This window comes from Pseudorasbora parva, chromosome 8, assembly GCF_024679245.1.
Source record: "Pseudorasbora parva isolate DD20220531a chromosome 8, ASM2467924v1, whole genome shotgun sequence".
NCBI lineage: Eukaryota > Metazoa > Chordata > Actinopteri > Cypriniformes > Gobionidae > Pseudorasbora > Pseudorasbora parva.
In genome coordinates, this window is record NC_090179.1 from 43,381,309 (window position 1) to 43,398,611 (window position 17,303).

General features: G+C 39.0%; 1 protein-coding gene across 1 annotated transcript in view; it reads right to left on the reverse strand.

Moving 5' to 3' along the window:
- dync2h1 (dynein cytoplasmic 2 heavy chain 1) overlaps positions 1-17,303 on the reverse strand; it is a 159,740-nt gene that overhangs the window by 35,612 nt on the left and 106,825 nt on the right. The window contains exons 72-76 of the mRNA XM_067451365.1: positions 13,629-13,694; positions 12,490-12,540; positions 12,330-12,407; positions 9,564-9,695; positions 9,424-9,496 (exon numbers count right to left, since the gene is read on the reverse strand). Coding sequence (XP_067307466.1) covers positions 9,424-9,496; positions 9,564-9,695; positions 12,330-12,407; positions 12,490-12,540; positions 13,629-13,694 — 400 coding nt within the window. The remainder of the gene's footprint in view (positions 1-9,423; positions 9,497-9,563; positions 9,696-12,329; positions 12,408-12,489; positions 12,541-13,628; positions 13,695-17,303) is intronic.

Here is a 17,303-nt window from a genome sequence, read left to right on the forward strand (position 1 = left end):
TAGGGTTAAAAACTAATTAACTAAAACAGAAGAAAAGAAAATAACAAAATAAAAGTACATTTATTTAAGTTAAAATGTTAAATGTTATAATGTTGTTCATAATAAAAATGAAATAAATGTTAATTTATACAACTTGAAGAGTTAAATGGTACAATAGGATAAAAAAATTAAATAGAATAAAAAATAAAATGTTAATTTATACAACTTAAAATGTTAAATATTATAACGTGGTTTATAATGAAAATAAATAAAAATAAAATAAATGTATGCAACCTAAAAAAAAGTATGTTACAAAAGGGTTAAAAATAACACAATAAATAAAATAAAAATAAATAATTAAATAAAATGTTAATTTATCCAACATGAAATATTAATAAAGGATAATAAAAAAATAATAAAGTGGTACAATAAGGTTAAATAACAAAAATAAAAGTTAATTTAATCAACTTGAGATGCTAATGTTATAATAAGGTTCATAATAAAAATAAACGTATACAACCTCGAAAAGTTAAATGTTACAATAAGATTGATTATAAATAATTGAAATAAATCAAAATTAATTTATGCAACTTGATATAACAAGGTAAAATGAAGAAAAAAAAATACGAAAAATATAAATGAAACTTAAAATGTTAATAATAATAAATCTAATAAGACAAATGTATTCGATTTATTAATAAAAATGTAATAATGAAAAAAAAACACATTGATACAAAAAGGTTAAATGAATGTTCATAATAAAATTAAATAAATGATTTGTTGTCATTGCCCGTTTTTATTCGACACATTTATTTTATTTTTTATTACCTTGTAATGTCACTTCACAAAACGAGAAAAAAGAAGATAAGATCGGCCTGAACGGAGCCCCCCTCTCCTCCCGCGAAACACTTTCTCATCTGATCTGTGTAAAGCCCGTAGGTGACCTATTGTGATCTGGAAAAGGTGAGGAGTGTGCGCAGTGGTGGAAAGAGGACTGAAAAAACATACTCAAGTAGAAGTACTGTTACTTGTCAAAAAATGTAATTTAAGTAGAGTAAAGTACCTGTCCTAAATACTACTCAAAGAAGGAGTAAAAAGTAGCCTTTTTAAAAGTACTCAAGAGTCGTGAGTAGTGAGTAGGCATGTGCCGATATCAATTTTTCATGTTGCGATTAATTGCTGAAGTTTTATCACGATATACGATATTATCACGATATTGAACAGCATAACAGCTTTAAGAACTATTTTTGTAATAAAAAAAATTACTGAATGTTTAAATACAATAATGCACCAAACATATACAGCTCTGGAAAAAAAATTAAGAGACCACTGAAAACTTAAAATCAATGAGAAATCAATTTTAAGTGGTCTCTTGATTTTTTTTCAGAGCTGTAAAAAAAAATTCAAACAGATTAAAGTGCAAAAGAATTAGACTATAAAGAACAACAGGTAACACATTAATATAAGGTCTCATTACTTAATGCATTAACTAAGATTGAGCAATAGCTACATTTGGTACAGAAAGTCTAATGTTTTTGGTAATGTTAGTTAAGAAATACTGATCATTGTTAGTTTTATCATCGGTCCATTAAAAATGTTATTTTGATTTTAATGTTATTAAACAGTAACCAAGAAATTAACATTACTTAGAATAATTAATTCTTTATAAGTATTTTTCATTGTCAGTTTGGTAATAATGAATTAACATGTTAACTAATGAAGTCGTATGTCTCAAAGTTTGACTGAACAATAACAAATAATTAGAACAGTTCTAATCATTAGGGCATGTTGTAGTCCAGATTAAAACATGAACATGTTTAAGTTTGAAAATAAATAGCCTATTAAGTCTTTAAGTATTTAGTATTTGGTGTTGTGATGAACGACACTGAGATCACAAAAACGAATGGCTGTTTTAAAAACTACACGCGGTTTGGTTTGTTTGTGGGGTTTCCGGGGTAACCGCTGCATTCTGCAGTTCATCAGCGCCCTCTGCTGTCCCTGAGCTATTATAAATGATAAATTGTTAATAAATTATTATTTACGATATTTTAAAGTGCCCACGATAACAATATCGTGCATATTCATTATCGTGATAAATCGCATTATCGAAAATAGGCACATGTCTAGTAGTGAGTATTATGCTATTGAATGTTAGTCCACCTTATACCCTGCTATTTAAAAATTACTCTTTTATGGAGGACTCTCAGTAAGAACAAAAAACATGAGATCACCAAAAAATATTTCAATATTTCTTTAAATATTTCTTTCCAACCAATAATCTGGTAACATTTATGACAACCATTCTGTAGAGGTTTTCTTGCGGTTTAATAAAAAAAAGTTTGCAAAGCGTTATACATTAACAATTTTATGTAAAAAAATGTATTTAAAAAAATCTTTCTTTTCAAAGATAACTGTCTTTCTTTTCAAAACGCATTTGTTTCGTTGTCCTGCTTTAATTTCAATGGACGTTTTCTCTGTAAAAAGAATAGAAATCAGAATCGAGTAACTCACAGTTTTCACCACTGATTATTTTTGCTTGTAATTAAAAAATAAAACCTGATTTAAATATAAATCTGATGTTTTATAAAAGTTTTTTGCTATATACATGGCCTACATTTTTAAATTGCCATGTGAGAACACATTACATTAAAATGCACTACAGTAAGCTGACAGAAAGCAGGTTTAATGCGTTTACAAGTAAAACAAAATCGACGTAAGGGACAAAAATCTAGTAGTGATGATCGGTTCATGCCTAATGCACTTTGAAGCCTGACAAACAATGAAGCGCTAACAGAATACGTACCATTTATGCATGTATTAGAAAATGTAATATTCTGCGGCCCATAATTGTTTAAGGCCATTTGACGATTTCAGTCACCATCATACAGCAGCATTTACCCCCTTTCATAAAGCGCGCGCCTATCACTCTAGGCTGGTCGCTGTGGTTGATTTGACGGAAGTCGCGCGTGACGCATGGAGACACAGGACTGATTATTCGTCTTAGCCAATCACGTTGACAGGAAAAATAAATAAACATAATGTAGCGACGGCAGGTTTAAATAGCAGGAAAATAGCGCAGTAAAAGTACCGATACAGCACTTAAAATGTACTCAAGTAAAAGTACACTGCTTTTAAACTACTTAAAAAAGTACACTTCCTGAGAAAAACTACTCAGTTACAGTAACGAGAGTATTTGTAATTCGTTACTTTACACCACTGAGTTTGCGTCTATGTTCGCTACACCTAAAGCATGAGCGGATGTGAGCGAGCTGATCATTACGGGGGCGTGTTTGGAGTCAGCGGAGGCCGAGGCTCACAGTAATTCCTCATGGCAGTGGCAGTGGCAGGGGAAAAGGTCTTCTGCTAGTCAGGACGTACTTAAAGATTTAGTGAGTTCTGCTTTAATTCCTAATGACGCGCCATTAGAGCTAATGGGAGTGGAACGGATATTACTATTCATGAGGACTGTTATTATTTATTTTAGAGTTGTAATAATTATAGCATCAGCGTAACCTACGATCTCTAGAGCGATGAATTGTCTTCAGCCAAGGTGTTCTGCACATTTAAAGCTCATTACCACCATAGAAAAAGAAAAGGAAAAGACAGATAGGATCACCGACAAAGACAAAAAAAAGACGAGAGGAACAGAAGGATGGATCCCTGTGTGAAGGGTAATTGACACCTTAAGGTGTTTTGAGCACCGAAGAACGTCCTGTAAGAGGTGTGTGTGTGTGAGAGAGAAAGCCGCAGGGGAGACAGACTGTGTGTGTCGTCTCAGACTCGGACATGTCAAGCCTTCTGCAGGCTCTTTCAGGAGTGTGTCCGTGTTGTTTACAGAAAAATCTACAGTTCTGATTATCTCCACAGAAGCGAGACGGAGGACGCTGGAAAACCATCAGGAGATCTGCCAGCCTCCATCCACTACACACACACACACACACACACACACACACACACACACACACACACACACACACACACACCTTTATTCCCCATCAAACACTGGGATCCAACCAAGTAGAACTATTAGAAACTCTTGCTAACTTGTAATAGAATTCAGAGGCAGTTCTTAAAGGAACAGTGCACTGATTTATATATATATATATATATATATAAACGTTTCATTGCGCACTCTGACTCCATGTTGCTTTAAGCACATCATTCTGCACCTGGCAAGAGCATAAGCGCTTTTTTGTTTTGAAGCGTTTCATATCATCATAGTTTTGTGCACTGAAAGATTATTAAAAGCCTATCTTGTTCTCCCCTATCTATCATATTCTCCATTAAAAAGCTGCACATTACGTTAACAATAAACATATTGTAATTTTATATTATTTGTGTAGGCCTACAGTGGGTACGGAAAGTATTCAGACCCCCTTACATTTTTCATTTTTGTTATATTGCAGCCATTTGCTAAAATCATGTCCACACAGCAACCCCATACTGACAGAAAAAACACAGAATTGTTGACATTTTTGCAGATTTATTAAAAAAGAAAAACTGAAATATCACATGGTCTTCAGTATTCAGACCCTTTGCTCAGTGTTTAGTAGAAGCACCGTTTGATCTAATACAGCCATGAGTCTTTTTGGGAAAGATGCAGCAAGTTTTTCACACCTGGATTTGGGGATCCTCTGCCATTCCTCCTGCAGATCCTCTCCAGTTCTGTCAGGTTGGATGGTAAACGTTGGTGGTCAGCCATTTTCAGGTCTCTCCAGAGATGCTCAATTGGGTTTAAGTCAGGGCTCTGGCTGGGCCATTCAAGAACAGTCTCAGATTTGTTGTGAAGCCACTCCTTCATTATTTTAGCTGTGTGCTTAGGGTCATTGTCTTGTTGGAAGGTGAACCTTTGGCCCAGTCTGAGGACTTGAGCACTCTGGAGAAGGATATCCCTATACTTGGCCACATTCATCTTTCCCTCGATTGCAACCAGTCATCCTGTCCCTGCAGCTGAAAAACAGCCCCACAGCATAATGCTGCCACCACCATGCTTCACTGTTGGGACTGTATTGGACAGGTGATATTTTTCTCCACACATACTGCTTAGAATTAAGGCCAAAAAATTTGATCTTGGTCTCATCAGACCAGAGAATCTTATTTCTTACCATCTTGGAGTCCTTCAGGTGTTTTTTAGCAAACTCCATGCAGGCTTTCATGTGTCTTGCACTGAGGAGAGGCTTCCGTCGGGCCACTCTGCCATAAAGCCCTGACTGGTGGAGGGCTGCAGACTGGGCTGGACTCTCCCGACTGCATCTCTGAAGCTCAGCCACAGAGATCTTTGGGCTCTTCTCCCCCGATAGCTGAGCTCTTCAGGCAGTTCCTTTGACCTCCTGATTCTCATTTGCTCTGACATGCACTGTGAGCTGTAAGGTCTTATATAGACAGGTGTGTGGCTTTCCTAATCAAGTCCAGGCAGTATAATCAAACACAGCTGGACTCAAATGAAATGGACAGCATCTGAGTTAAATATATGAGTGTCACAGCAAAGGTTTAGTTTTTCTTTTTTAATAAATCTGCAAACATTTCAACAATTCTGTGTTTTTCTGTCAATATGGGGTGCTGTGTGTACATTAATGAGGAATAAAATGAACTTAAATGATTTTAGCAAATGGCTGCAATATTACAAAGAGTGAAAAATGTAAGGGGGTCTGAATACTTTTCATACCCACTGTATATATTCGTTTAGTTGTTTCTATTGCTCTCCTCATTTGTAAGTCACTTTGGATAAAAGTGTTTGCTAAATTATTAAATCTAAATTTAAAGCCGCCTCTCATTGCTAAATTGAGAGTTTTTTCACTGCTTATTGTGCTTAAACAGTCAAACACACACACAATAATGTCAAAATGCCGGTCTTTGGTTGAGTATTCACAGAAACATGGTCAGTTCTGTTTTGAGTGAATGTAAACAGTTGAGAAAGAAAACACACGTGTAAAGCAGGGATATTCAAATCTTGCCCTGGAGAGCCAATGAGCTGCAGTTTAGCTCCAACCCTTATCAAACGCACCCACCTGTGATTTTCTAATGATCCTGAAGACATCAATGAGCATGTTCAGGTGTGTTTGATTAGGGTTGGAGCTAAACTCTGCAGCGCATTGGCCCTCCAGGGCAAGATTTGAATAGCCCTGGTGTAATGGATCCGTGCGTCAGCTCTTAAAGTGACAGCAGCCTAATAAACCTGCTCACTAATTATGAGATGATATTAGTAAAAACTATATGGCAGTTTCTCATGGTATCAATGTCCAAATTGTGGCTAGATAAAATGCTGAGTGGCTAGTAACTTTAGAAACCCACTAGTCACTTCTAATTCACAGACTTGGTAAAACTTGTGACTTGTATTTAGAAGCAGGGTGAGTTCCAGGTGCTCATCCACTGCACTTTACTGTGAGAAGCGATCGGCCGGTCGAGACAATGAGGTTTCGTCTGGCAATCGCCCCCACGGTCAACTACATCATAACCGAGAGCACAGACAGGCACCGATCGTATAGCACATACAGTTAAAAATATCTCCCAGTCTCCCTATAGTCCTCCCTCTCTCTTCCTCCACCAAAATCAATAGCGTTTGGAAAAATGAATTATAGAGCACACTGGAAACGCTAATCACAGACTAACCGATGGTTTGCCCTTGGACTAAATGTCTTGCATACTAAACCACAATCGCTGGCAAGCAAGCAAGCCATTTTATTTGCTAACTAGGCAATTAATTTTACTGAATGTGGCTGCGGAACCGCTGGTGAAGGCAAAACTGCTGTATTATCAGTAACGAGACCCGTGTGTGTGTGTGAGAATGATGATTTGTGAGCTCAGAGCAGAGCTGTTTCCAGGGCTCTAAGGTTACACATCACCCACCATGACCCCAGAACAGAGGTTTTCATGCCAGCTGTCCGGGGGTTTAGGCAACATCAACCCGGCACTGGAAACAAATGCTCCACGCTTTCTACCAGAAGAAGGGCAAAAATGTACACACTTTTTCTTGTATTTTCTTGAAGCACAGTGTAAAATCCAGGGCCCTATGAAATCCATTAGATGTTTTCCCCCAAAACTGTGTATTAACGAAATGCTATTGGCTGTTTTAAAAAAGGGGAGGAGCTTCTTACAGCTGGAGCCGTTTCAGGGGAAATTACGTGAACACATCAAATAATGCTGCATGGTTCAAGGGCCTTTAAATTGTTCTGGATTTCATTGTAATGGTAAAGGGGTGGTTCCCTGTTTTGTTTCTAGGCTTGGTTGTGTTTATGGGGTGCAGTATAACGTGCTATATAACAGTTTTACAGTATAACAGTTTTTTTTTTAAACGTCCTTTTTTTTTTAAACCCGGATTTTTCTTCTATTCTCCCCTTATTCCACACTGCTGTGTCCACTGACCTTTGAGCGGCTCGTCTGCGTCCTGCTTCTATGAAGCCCATCCCTCTGAAAAACGCAATGGTCTTAGATTGGTCAGATGGCCAAATGTAGTTTCCTGTATTTTTATTGGCTGAAGTGCCAGGCACAGGTTAAGGCCACGCCCCTTCCCATTACGGGCAGAAGACTCATCTGCGGAGACTAGCGAGGGTTTATGATGTCACCAACCCAGGAAGAAGCTCGTTGTAGTCCAAACCGGCTGTTTTTGTAGGCAATAAACTGCCGTAACTTTAAAAGACAATATCTCCGTTTGCAGTGAACTTTCAGCGCTGCAACTTTGCAGATACTGTTTATGCTCAAGCAGCGACATTACACACTAACTAAAGTTACAAAAGTCAAATCGCATGCAACCACCCATTTAAATTAAAGATGCAGTGTGTGAATGTTTGCTGCATCTAGTGGCTAGGTTGTGAATTGCAACCGTCCACGGCTCACCCCTCCCTTTCGAAGCACATAGAGAGGCTACGGTGGTCAACACAGGACAAAGATGTTGTGGTTTCCATTCATTCACACACACAGAACATGCAGGATTTATATTTAAATAGTCTTTAGCGTGTTAATATTGATATACACTAGTCTATATCGCAGTTTGATTTAAGAGTACTGGCTTGTTTTTAATTTATTCATCAAAAATTGGACAAATTCCGTGAAATAAATTCAGTTTTATATGACTGGATTTCGCGATTCTGTCCATTTTACGGCCTCACGTATATTATAAAGCCCTAAAAATCTGGTTGCTCGGCACTGACAGAAAATGGAGAGTCGGGGCTTTGGCTCAGGATGGATTCAATTTAATACTGAAATGTACAAATGGATCAGAATAACCTCATCTAGCTAGTGTCTGGATTCAGTTTGCCTGTTAACATGATCTAAACTAAAACTGTATTGTTATTAGATGAATAAATCTTTACAAACATTATTCAGACAGCTTAAATGTTGGAATAAAAATCCGCTCCACAGAGTTTTGGTCACACTGATGAATTGAAAGAGAAAAGTAGAAGACGTTAAAAACACATTTCTGTCAAGAGTTCAATTGGTACTTCACTAATAAATTTCTATAAGTGAGGCAAACTGCTGTTTAAGGGCATAAGATATAAAGTCCAAGCATGAATCGATAATTGTAAAATAACACCCGTTCCATCATCAGACTGAGCAGCTCCCTCTGCTGGAGAACACACACTCTTCCTCTCACACTGCAGCTCCACCTGTGCTCATCACAGTAACTGCTGGAATTCACTGGAACCATTAGACAAGCTAATATAACACACAACACGCCAATAAAAGAACAAATGAACTGAAATAAATCTACAGAAGATGAAGAGAAAGAGAAACTTCATACAGATGAAACATTTCAGTCCTCGAGAAACCAAGAGCAACGTCACACAATCAAAGTATCCATCCATCCATCCGTCCATCCATCCATCCATCCATCCATCCATCCATCCATCCGTCCATCCATCCATCCATCCATCCATCCATCCATCCATCCATCCATCCATCCATCCATCCATCCATCCATCTATCCTGACAGTATTATTATGCAGTATTATTATACTGTGCATGTTTGTGTGCTCAGATTTTTCAGTATTAGGGTATAGTGTGTTTGTGTGTGTGTGTGTGTGTGTGTGTGTGTGTGTTGCAGGTAAAATAGATGAATGTTGTGTTTGCTCAGGTTTTAATTGTGTCTCATTGGAAGTGGCCCTAGAGAGCATCAATCAGCACTAATTGTGTGTGTGTGGCTTCACGCTTGGCTGATTTGAAAGTTATAATAAGCTGATGACTAAACCTAAATCAATAGCCCTGTATCGACCACACACACACACACGCAGAGAGCTGTGCGTGAGGTATTTATAATATATCTGAAGGTTGAGTTCATTCTATGAGTCATAATTAAACTCCAGAGACACAAACTAAAGACAAGGAGTGAGAGTCAGCCATCAGATATTTTATACATGCCTGATCTGTGTGTGTGTGTGTGTGTGTGTGTGTCTGTGTGTGTGTGTGTGTGTGTGTGTGTGTGTGTGTGTGGTCTCTCTATGCACTTACCCAAAGCTTGAGAGGCAAATACTGCCATCGCACTCTGTAACCGATCCGGCCGTAACGCCTGGACCACCAGCACCTGAGAAAGAAAGAGTCAGCTTCATTCGAGTACTCTGATTGGTGCATACTGTTGATTGACAGCTGACCTGCTGAAAGAGGGAGATCTTCTTAGCGATGGGAGGCGGGACTTCCTGTTCGCAGCAGGAACTGCGTGAGAACGTGAGCCACAGGTCTGCGTCGTTCAGACAGAGAGACTGATACAACACTGGAAATGTGCTCTGGAGAGACACAGAGAGAGATCCACTGGTCAACATACCAGCCAGAAAAATACATTCAAATAGTCAAACATCTGACTCAGTGGGTGCGTTTACATGCACATCAGTAAGGTGATAACTCAAAAAGATCAGCTTATTGAAATAATCAGTTTTCCCGTTTACATGCAAACCAGTAAACTGACAATGCAAGTGAACCGCGTTTATATGACTTTATTAATAAACCAGTTATTTCCTTATAGTGATGTCAAAAATAATAATGTCCATATCTGACTCTGAGTTTTCCTAATGTTACGTCAGTTGTGATGTTAATAAAGCGCGTCAGCGGGAGATTTACGGCTCTTATTCTCCCTCACGCAGTTCCAGACGCAGCGTTTTGACTGAACCTCTTCTACTTCTGCTGCGTGAGATGAGAACACATCTTTACAATTCTCTGGGTCTTAAAAGAGTCTGCGTTTGTGATAGATGTCTTTATTTCATGCAAAACGTTAGCTCACTCTGTCTGGATGCATTTAAATCTGTTTGCGTTTTTGTCACCTATCACAGTGGTTCCCAAACCTGTCCTGGAGGACCACCAGCCCTGCACATTTTGTATGTATCCCTCATCTAACACACCCGATTCAACTCATGAGCTCATTAGTAGAGACTTCAAGACCTGAAATGGCTGTGTCAGATATTGGGAGACATACAAAATGTGCAGGGCTGGTGGTCCTCCAGGACAGGTTTGGGAACCACTGACCCACCACACATGTGCACTTCAATAAGCCGACAGAAAGCAGGTTAATGCGTTTACATGCAGTGCGGAATCGAGGTAAAAGGCAAAAAACGACCTGTCCCGACCGGTTTATTCTTACGCCGTTTATGACCTTACTCCGATAAAAGAAAACGGGTTACCGTGTTTACATGACCATGTTCATTGTCGGCTTATTAGACATAATCGGCTTAAGAAAGTGCATGTAAACGTGCCCAATGAGATTACAAAGGGCCCTGTGAAATCGGTTTAAATTTTTCCCAAATTCACAAAAAGTCAACTTTTTTGGGATTTAAAGGGGTGATGAATTGAGAAATCAACTTTCCCTTAAGCTTTTGATATAAAAAAGGTAATGGTAATATAAGAATATCCTATCAGTTTCAGAACTGAAAACTTCCCTGTTAGTCAAAGAAAAGCTTTTATAGACACCAGGCCCAGAAAACGAGGCTCTCAAATATATATTGATCAATGACGTAATAGAAGGGTGAAACGCTGTCTGCTTCTGTAGCCCCGCCCACCGACTCGTGGAGCTAAACAAGCAATAAACATGCCGAAGATAAAGACGTTTACGAGCCCTGTGGTCGAGAGAATCATTCCGGTGCCGCTTTCAAAACAATCCCTCCCTCATGTGAACTGAACTGACAGGGGAGCTGAAGCTCATTAAATATGCAAATCTTATCCAATCCTAGACGTTAGGGCTGTGTTTCGATTCAAATTTCAAGAATCAAGAATTATTCGATCCGATCTTTTCAAGTGTTTTTAAAGAAAGCATTTTTTCCAGCTGTTACCTGAATATTACAGGACTGTAGTTATGCAACATATTGATACTATTATTATAGACATTCAACTGCAAATTAAAAGAGTATTGATGGTTGTAAAGAGCAATCCCCCTTCCAGAGTGCTCTAGTCAGCGAACGCGCGCGTGCTGCTGTCATGACAAGGCACCCATTACAACTTCCTTGGCAGTCAGAGCACGCTGCAGTGAGAACGGCTGTGATGTAGGCCGCGTTCTCGACATATCCAGCAGCCCGAGTTTACTCGTCTACCTTACTCTAGTATTCTCTGTCCTCCGCAGTAACGAGAGAAGAGGAAGAGTGAGGAAAACTCGGTCTGTCTGCGGCGCTTCTTCAGCACGGCGGCAGCGGTATAGTGACGAGAGCTTCGGCTTGAGTTTGTTTACCTACTCTAGTATTCTCTGTCCGCGGCGGTTCTGGAGTTTTCAAAGCTGCCATGTTTGTTGTTTTAATGTCCTTCCACCTCGCGAGCATGCGTGAATTCAATGACGCGGCAAATTAAAATTCACGGGGAAAATGTAGGCCTATTATTAAATCGATCCTCTGAGTTACGGATCGATCTTTAGAAATTAATATGAAAATCAATTCAGAATTGGTGAATCGATTTTTTCAACACAGCCCTACTAGCCGTGGGTGTTTACTTCCAAGTCTCCAGTGACACACCCATCAAAACCCAGCGTTCAGGAGAGAGCCTCAAAACCAGTGTAGAAGATAGCCTATTACTTATTAGATATGATGTTTCTGAATGTAAAAAACACACGAACGTCATTAGTGGACCTCAGACAACAACAAAACACAATTAAAAAAAGCCAGTTCATGACACCTTTGATGGTTTTATTTTCATTTCGTTTTAATGGTTAAATTAAATTTTAGAAATCAAAAAGCATGTCTAATTAAATTAAACTGAGAAACGCAGAACTTCAGATTAAAATGCTCTTCAATATTGCTAGACTCTGTGATTCGGTGTACAGCCCTGCTGTTGATTTATTCATCCATTATTTGCCGTATTCCATGGCATGTCGCATTACACTGTAAATGTCATTTTCATGACTGGATTTGTTTTCCGCATCAGGGAAATCCTGGAGCGCTGATTACCTTGAGCAGAGCCACAGCCATCAGCCTCTCCTGATCAATCCAAGAGGGAAACTGTTCTCGCAGAGCCTTCTGGGAGTCCTGAAGAAAGAGAGAGAATTTATACGACTGAGGAGAGGAGATGTGTGTTGTTTAATCGAGAAAAACATAAAGAGATTCATACCGTCTTCCGAACCATGTCTGCAACGATCAGGCCAGTGAACACGTCCCATTCCTGAATCAGAGCGCCACAAACACACAAGAGCCATTCGCTTTCATTGTGCTTTACTGGCAAGACTAATAACAGCACATTTATCTTGTCAGAGCCGCTGCAGTAGATGAGCCAAAATAGAAACATTATCCTTCATTCAGGATTGGTTATGAGAGTTTAGTGCTCACACTAGAGCTCCTCGATTCACACACACACAAACACACACACACACACACACAACCTTATTCCTAAATGACAGCAATTGGCCTCTGTCTGTTCAACCTTTGACGAGTTCGATCACAGCGAATGTTCAGACCTGCGTTCTGATCCAGAGAGAGCAGCTGTCATGTGTTAAAGCTTCACACACACACTGTCATCTTACAATCATTCAAGAAATCACAGAAGTCCTGGGATAAAAGTCTATAGTTCAGATATAAACACTGATGAAATAAGTGACATCTTTATGAACGAGTCATTGAATTATTCATTCAACCGATAAAAAAAATGAATGACATATTTTTAAATACACTGCAGTAATTCACATTTTCTCAGAGCCTCTAGTAAATTGCCTTTTGTTTAGTTGTCTGTTCAAAATCTTGGGAGAATTCTGATCTTTGTTTTAAACAACAACAACAAATCATGATTCTCAAATTATCTAGAACCAAGCAGATCTACACACACACATTTGTTTTTGTGAAATGTGGGGACATTCCATTGGCATAATGGTTTTTATACTGTATAAACCGTATTTTCTATCCTCTTACACTGCCCCTACCGCTAAACCTACACACACACACACACACACACACACACACACACACACACACACACACACAGCCCCTACCCCTAAACCTACCCATCACACACACACACACACACACACACACACACACACACACACACACACACATACACACACACACATACACACACACACACACACACACACACACACACACACACACACACTCCTCCTGTGTGATTTATAAGCCTTTTGTAAAGTGGGGACATGGGTAATGTCCTCATATTTCACCCTCTCCTGTAATACCTGTGTCATACCCATGGCATTATACACATTTGTGTCCTCATATGTCACAAAAACACACACTTACGTTCTCCTGGAACAGTTCTGGGTTCATTCCCTTCACAAAGTGCAGCGCAAACATCAACTGATCCGCCTGTAATCGGAAACACAGATTTATCAGTTATATTTATTATTTATTTACAGTATTATATTATTATATTTATTTATATTGTATACCCTAAATACATCATAAATCGCTCTGGATAAAAGCGTCTCCCAAATGCATAAATGAATGACTGATGAGATGAATGAATACGACACATGGGCCCGTTGACTCTTCCACTAAAGAGAAGCAGGCTCTGTGCTGGAGAAACGGGTCTCCTTCCCACGTAAAACAACAACTCAATCAGCCCAGACCGACCAAAACAAAACTACATCACTGTCACAGGATTCAATGAAGCTGAACACACACGGCTAATTCACTGTATGAAATAAAAACACTTCATTTACAAATATGAGTTAAATAAACTCGACATATGTTTAAATATATCACAGCCAGCTCTTGTTTGCATAAATACATTAAATGACTCCGGTAAAATGCATTATGACAATGTTGTGAAGACTAAGTGTAAAGGTGCGGTCACATCTGCAGTTCCACAGCTGAAGCAAAGCAGAACGGGACAAAATATGATGGATTGTACAGGAATAAAGCAATTTTGATGACCAGCTTTCCAAATAACTAACAAATAATACATTTGTATGGATCATTTTATAATACTGAAGTGTAGCATTGTTCAGAACTGGCTAGAACAGTGTCAGTGAACCGGAAGTTGCAGCTGATTTTATTTCAGTGTTGTGATGTATTTCCAGATGAAACGGATAATGAATGGGGCAGGGTTTGACCTCAGCGCTCCTCCTCTCCATCTCGCGCTCACAGCAGACTAACGGCTGGAGGGGAGAGGTTAAGGATATTCAAACCAAAGCCGTCAAACGTCATCGATAAAGGAACGCTGTTTCCAGACCAGTGTCATGACAAATCCTGTCCGCCTGTGAAATCGTGTCCGCTGGTAGCGGTTTTAAATGCCTGATCAAAAGTTGTTATACAGGTTCTGGACAAGCAATTGTTTAAAAATAAACTATGAATTCATTCCCATACTAAGTACACACATACACACGCAACACATTTATTTGAAATATGTAATTGATTGCTATAATGGGAGCAAACTCATGTTCTGAATTATTTCGACTGATAAACTAAGTACCAATACAAAATCATGACATAGTAATGTACCTATAATGTAAATAATAAAGAATTTAAAAAAAATAACTGTTATACAGAACAGTTGCACAAAATAAATAGATTATATACGAGATATGCTTGTATATATCTTATATACTTATATAAGCACTTATAGCTTCAGTTATACAGTCCCTGACAAAAGTCTTGTCGCTTATCTATTTTCTAGAATAATTTTCTAGTGAATCTCGGATCCATTCTGGCTCCAGTAGGTCTCCTGCAATATTTGTGGCGACTGTGGTGTAATTCAACAGAAGATTCATCTGAAAAATCCACCTTCTGCCACTTTTCCAGCGTCCATCCTTTTAGCAGGCTGTGGGCCTTGGTAAATGCCACACGGTTTTTCAATTGTCTTTTGTTTAGTGCTGGCTTCTGGGCACTGATTCGACCTTGGAGGCCATTTCGAGACAGAATCCGACAAACTGTTCTGGTTGACACAGGGACTTCAGGTGACCAGGTCTCGTGGAGCGCTGCTGCAGTGGAAAATGGGCTGGCCTTGGATTTTCGAGCCAACAAACGGTCCTCTCGAGCAGTTGTCTTGCGGGGTCTGCCTGACCTGGGCTTGTCAAAAACGTCTCCAGTTTCTTCAAATCTCTTTTTTATCCTCTGTACTTGACGCTGAGACACATTGAAGGTGTCTGCCACATCAGCAGTGGATCTGGTCTTCAGCCTCTTGATAATCAAAACTTTAGTCTCAGGGTGAATCTTAGGCATGTTTGCAGAGGTCCAGTTGCAGTTGATGTGAAGGTCTAGTGTACTGGGGTTCTTTTTATACACACTTGAGACCTAATTGATCCATTATTAGTCACAGGGGAAGCTCATATGACAAGGTGACAACACTTATGTCTTTGCAAAAATTGACTCAATGGGCTTTACCAAGCTGTGAATATTAGAATACTTTTTGAAAGTTTAGTTTTTCACTGAAACATTATCACAAAAGCTGGTGGGATTAAAATGAGCCATTTCTTGTAAAAAAATCTTGATTAGAAATATATTTCAGCGGCGCTTTAGGTCAATTTGTACACAAGCGACAAGACTTTTGTCAGGGACTGTATATTACTAGTTTATGAAACATTTGATTTGTAAGACATTAAAGACTATTTTAACACAATTTAAACAGCAAAAATCAAAACGTGATTTTGTAAGAATTGTAATCAGGCTCTAAACAGATTACCTATTAAAATTTCTTTCAGCCAATAGAATCGCTCTGGGGGTCCTTGCGGACACAATTTCATAGGCGGACAGGATTTGTCATGACACCGGAAGTTACTTTTCAGATTTTGATTTAAGATTACAGCGACAAACCATTTTTTGTGTATTAACTTGCATGGATTAATTGTTCACCCTAAGACCTGTAATATGTGCTAACAAAGTAAATAAGACTTTAAAGGAACACTCTTATTTTTAGAAATACGGCTTATTCAACTTCTTTCCTATATTTAGATATGTGGGCAAATGCATTTTTGTCTCAATGCATGCATTGTTTCAGTTTAGCAGGGTCGCCGCTAGCTTAGCTTAGCATAATGAATGGAATCCTATGTTGCCAGCTAGCATGTCCAGAGTAAAAGTGATCAAAAAACAAACAAAAATTACTTCTTGTGCCCTGCGTATTCACAACGAGTACAAATAGCGATGCAGATTAAGGCTAGGTGATTTCCTAGGCAGATATTGACTATATTATGGGGAAGCACAGGCGAAGCAGAGATATCACGGCTCTCATCCTCACGTCCTCCGGCTGATGAGAGTTTGCAATGTGTTGCGTGATATCTCTGCTTCGCCTGTGCTTCCACATAATATAGTCCCAAGTCAATATCTGCCTAGGACAGTGGTTCTCAAATGGGGGTACGCGTACCCCTGGGGGTACGTGAAGGCACTCCAGGGGGTATGTGAGATTTTAAAATATAGCCTACATATATTTAAAAATTAGCATCCATGCAAAAATCCTTTAAAAATAATTCTTTCATAAATATGTCTGTGAAATATAAGTTCATAAAATTAATTTTATATTCAATAGGCTATTCAATTTCATTATCCTAAAAACCCAGAATCTCCCCCATACCTGGATGGTTTGACCCAATCTGTCATTTGCCGCCTGGCATCACCTGTCAATCACTTGGATCAACGATTGTGTGACCAGAGGTCTCGTTTCCCGGGGACAGTCCTGGTTTTTAATGTTTTGTCCCCGAATGGAGCTGTCCCCGGAAATGTTCCCGTTTTACAGCTCATTCCAAACAACCCGCAGATATATTGGGGGAAAAATGCGCAACCAACACCACACAGCAGCCGCTGGTTTTAGGAGCAAGAGTTTAGTGATCGTTTTCACCAGCAGATGGCGCTGTGAGCTACGCTGACTCAGCATGGTCGCCTGCCGCTACTACTTCATGAAGAACGTCGAGAGCAAACAGAACGGCATTATCGTCAAATATCAAAAGAAACCTCGTTATCGCTTTCAAGGTAGTAACATAC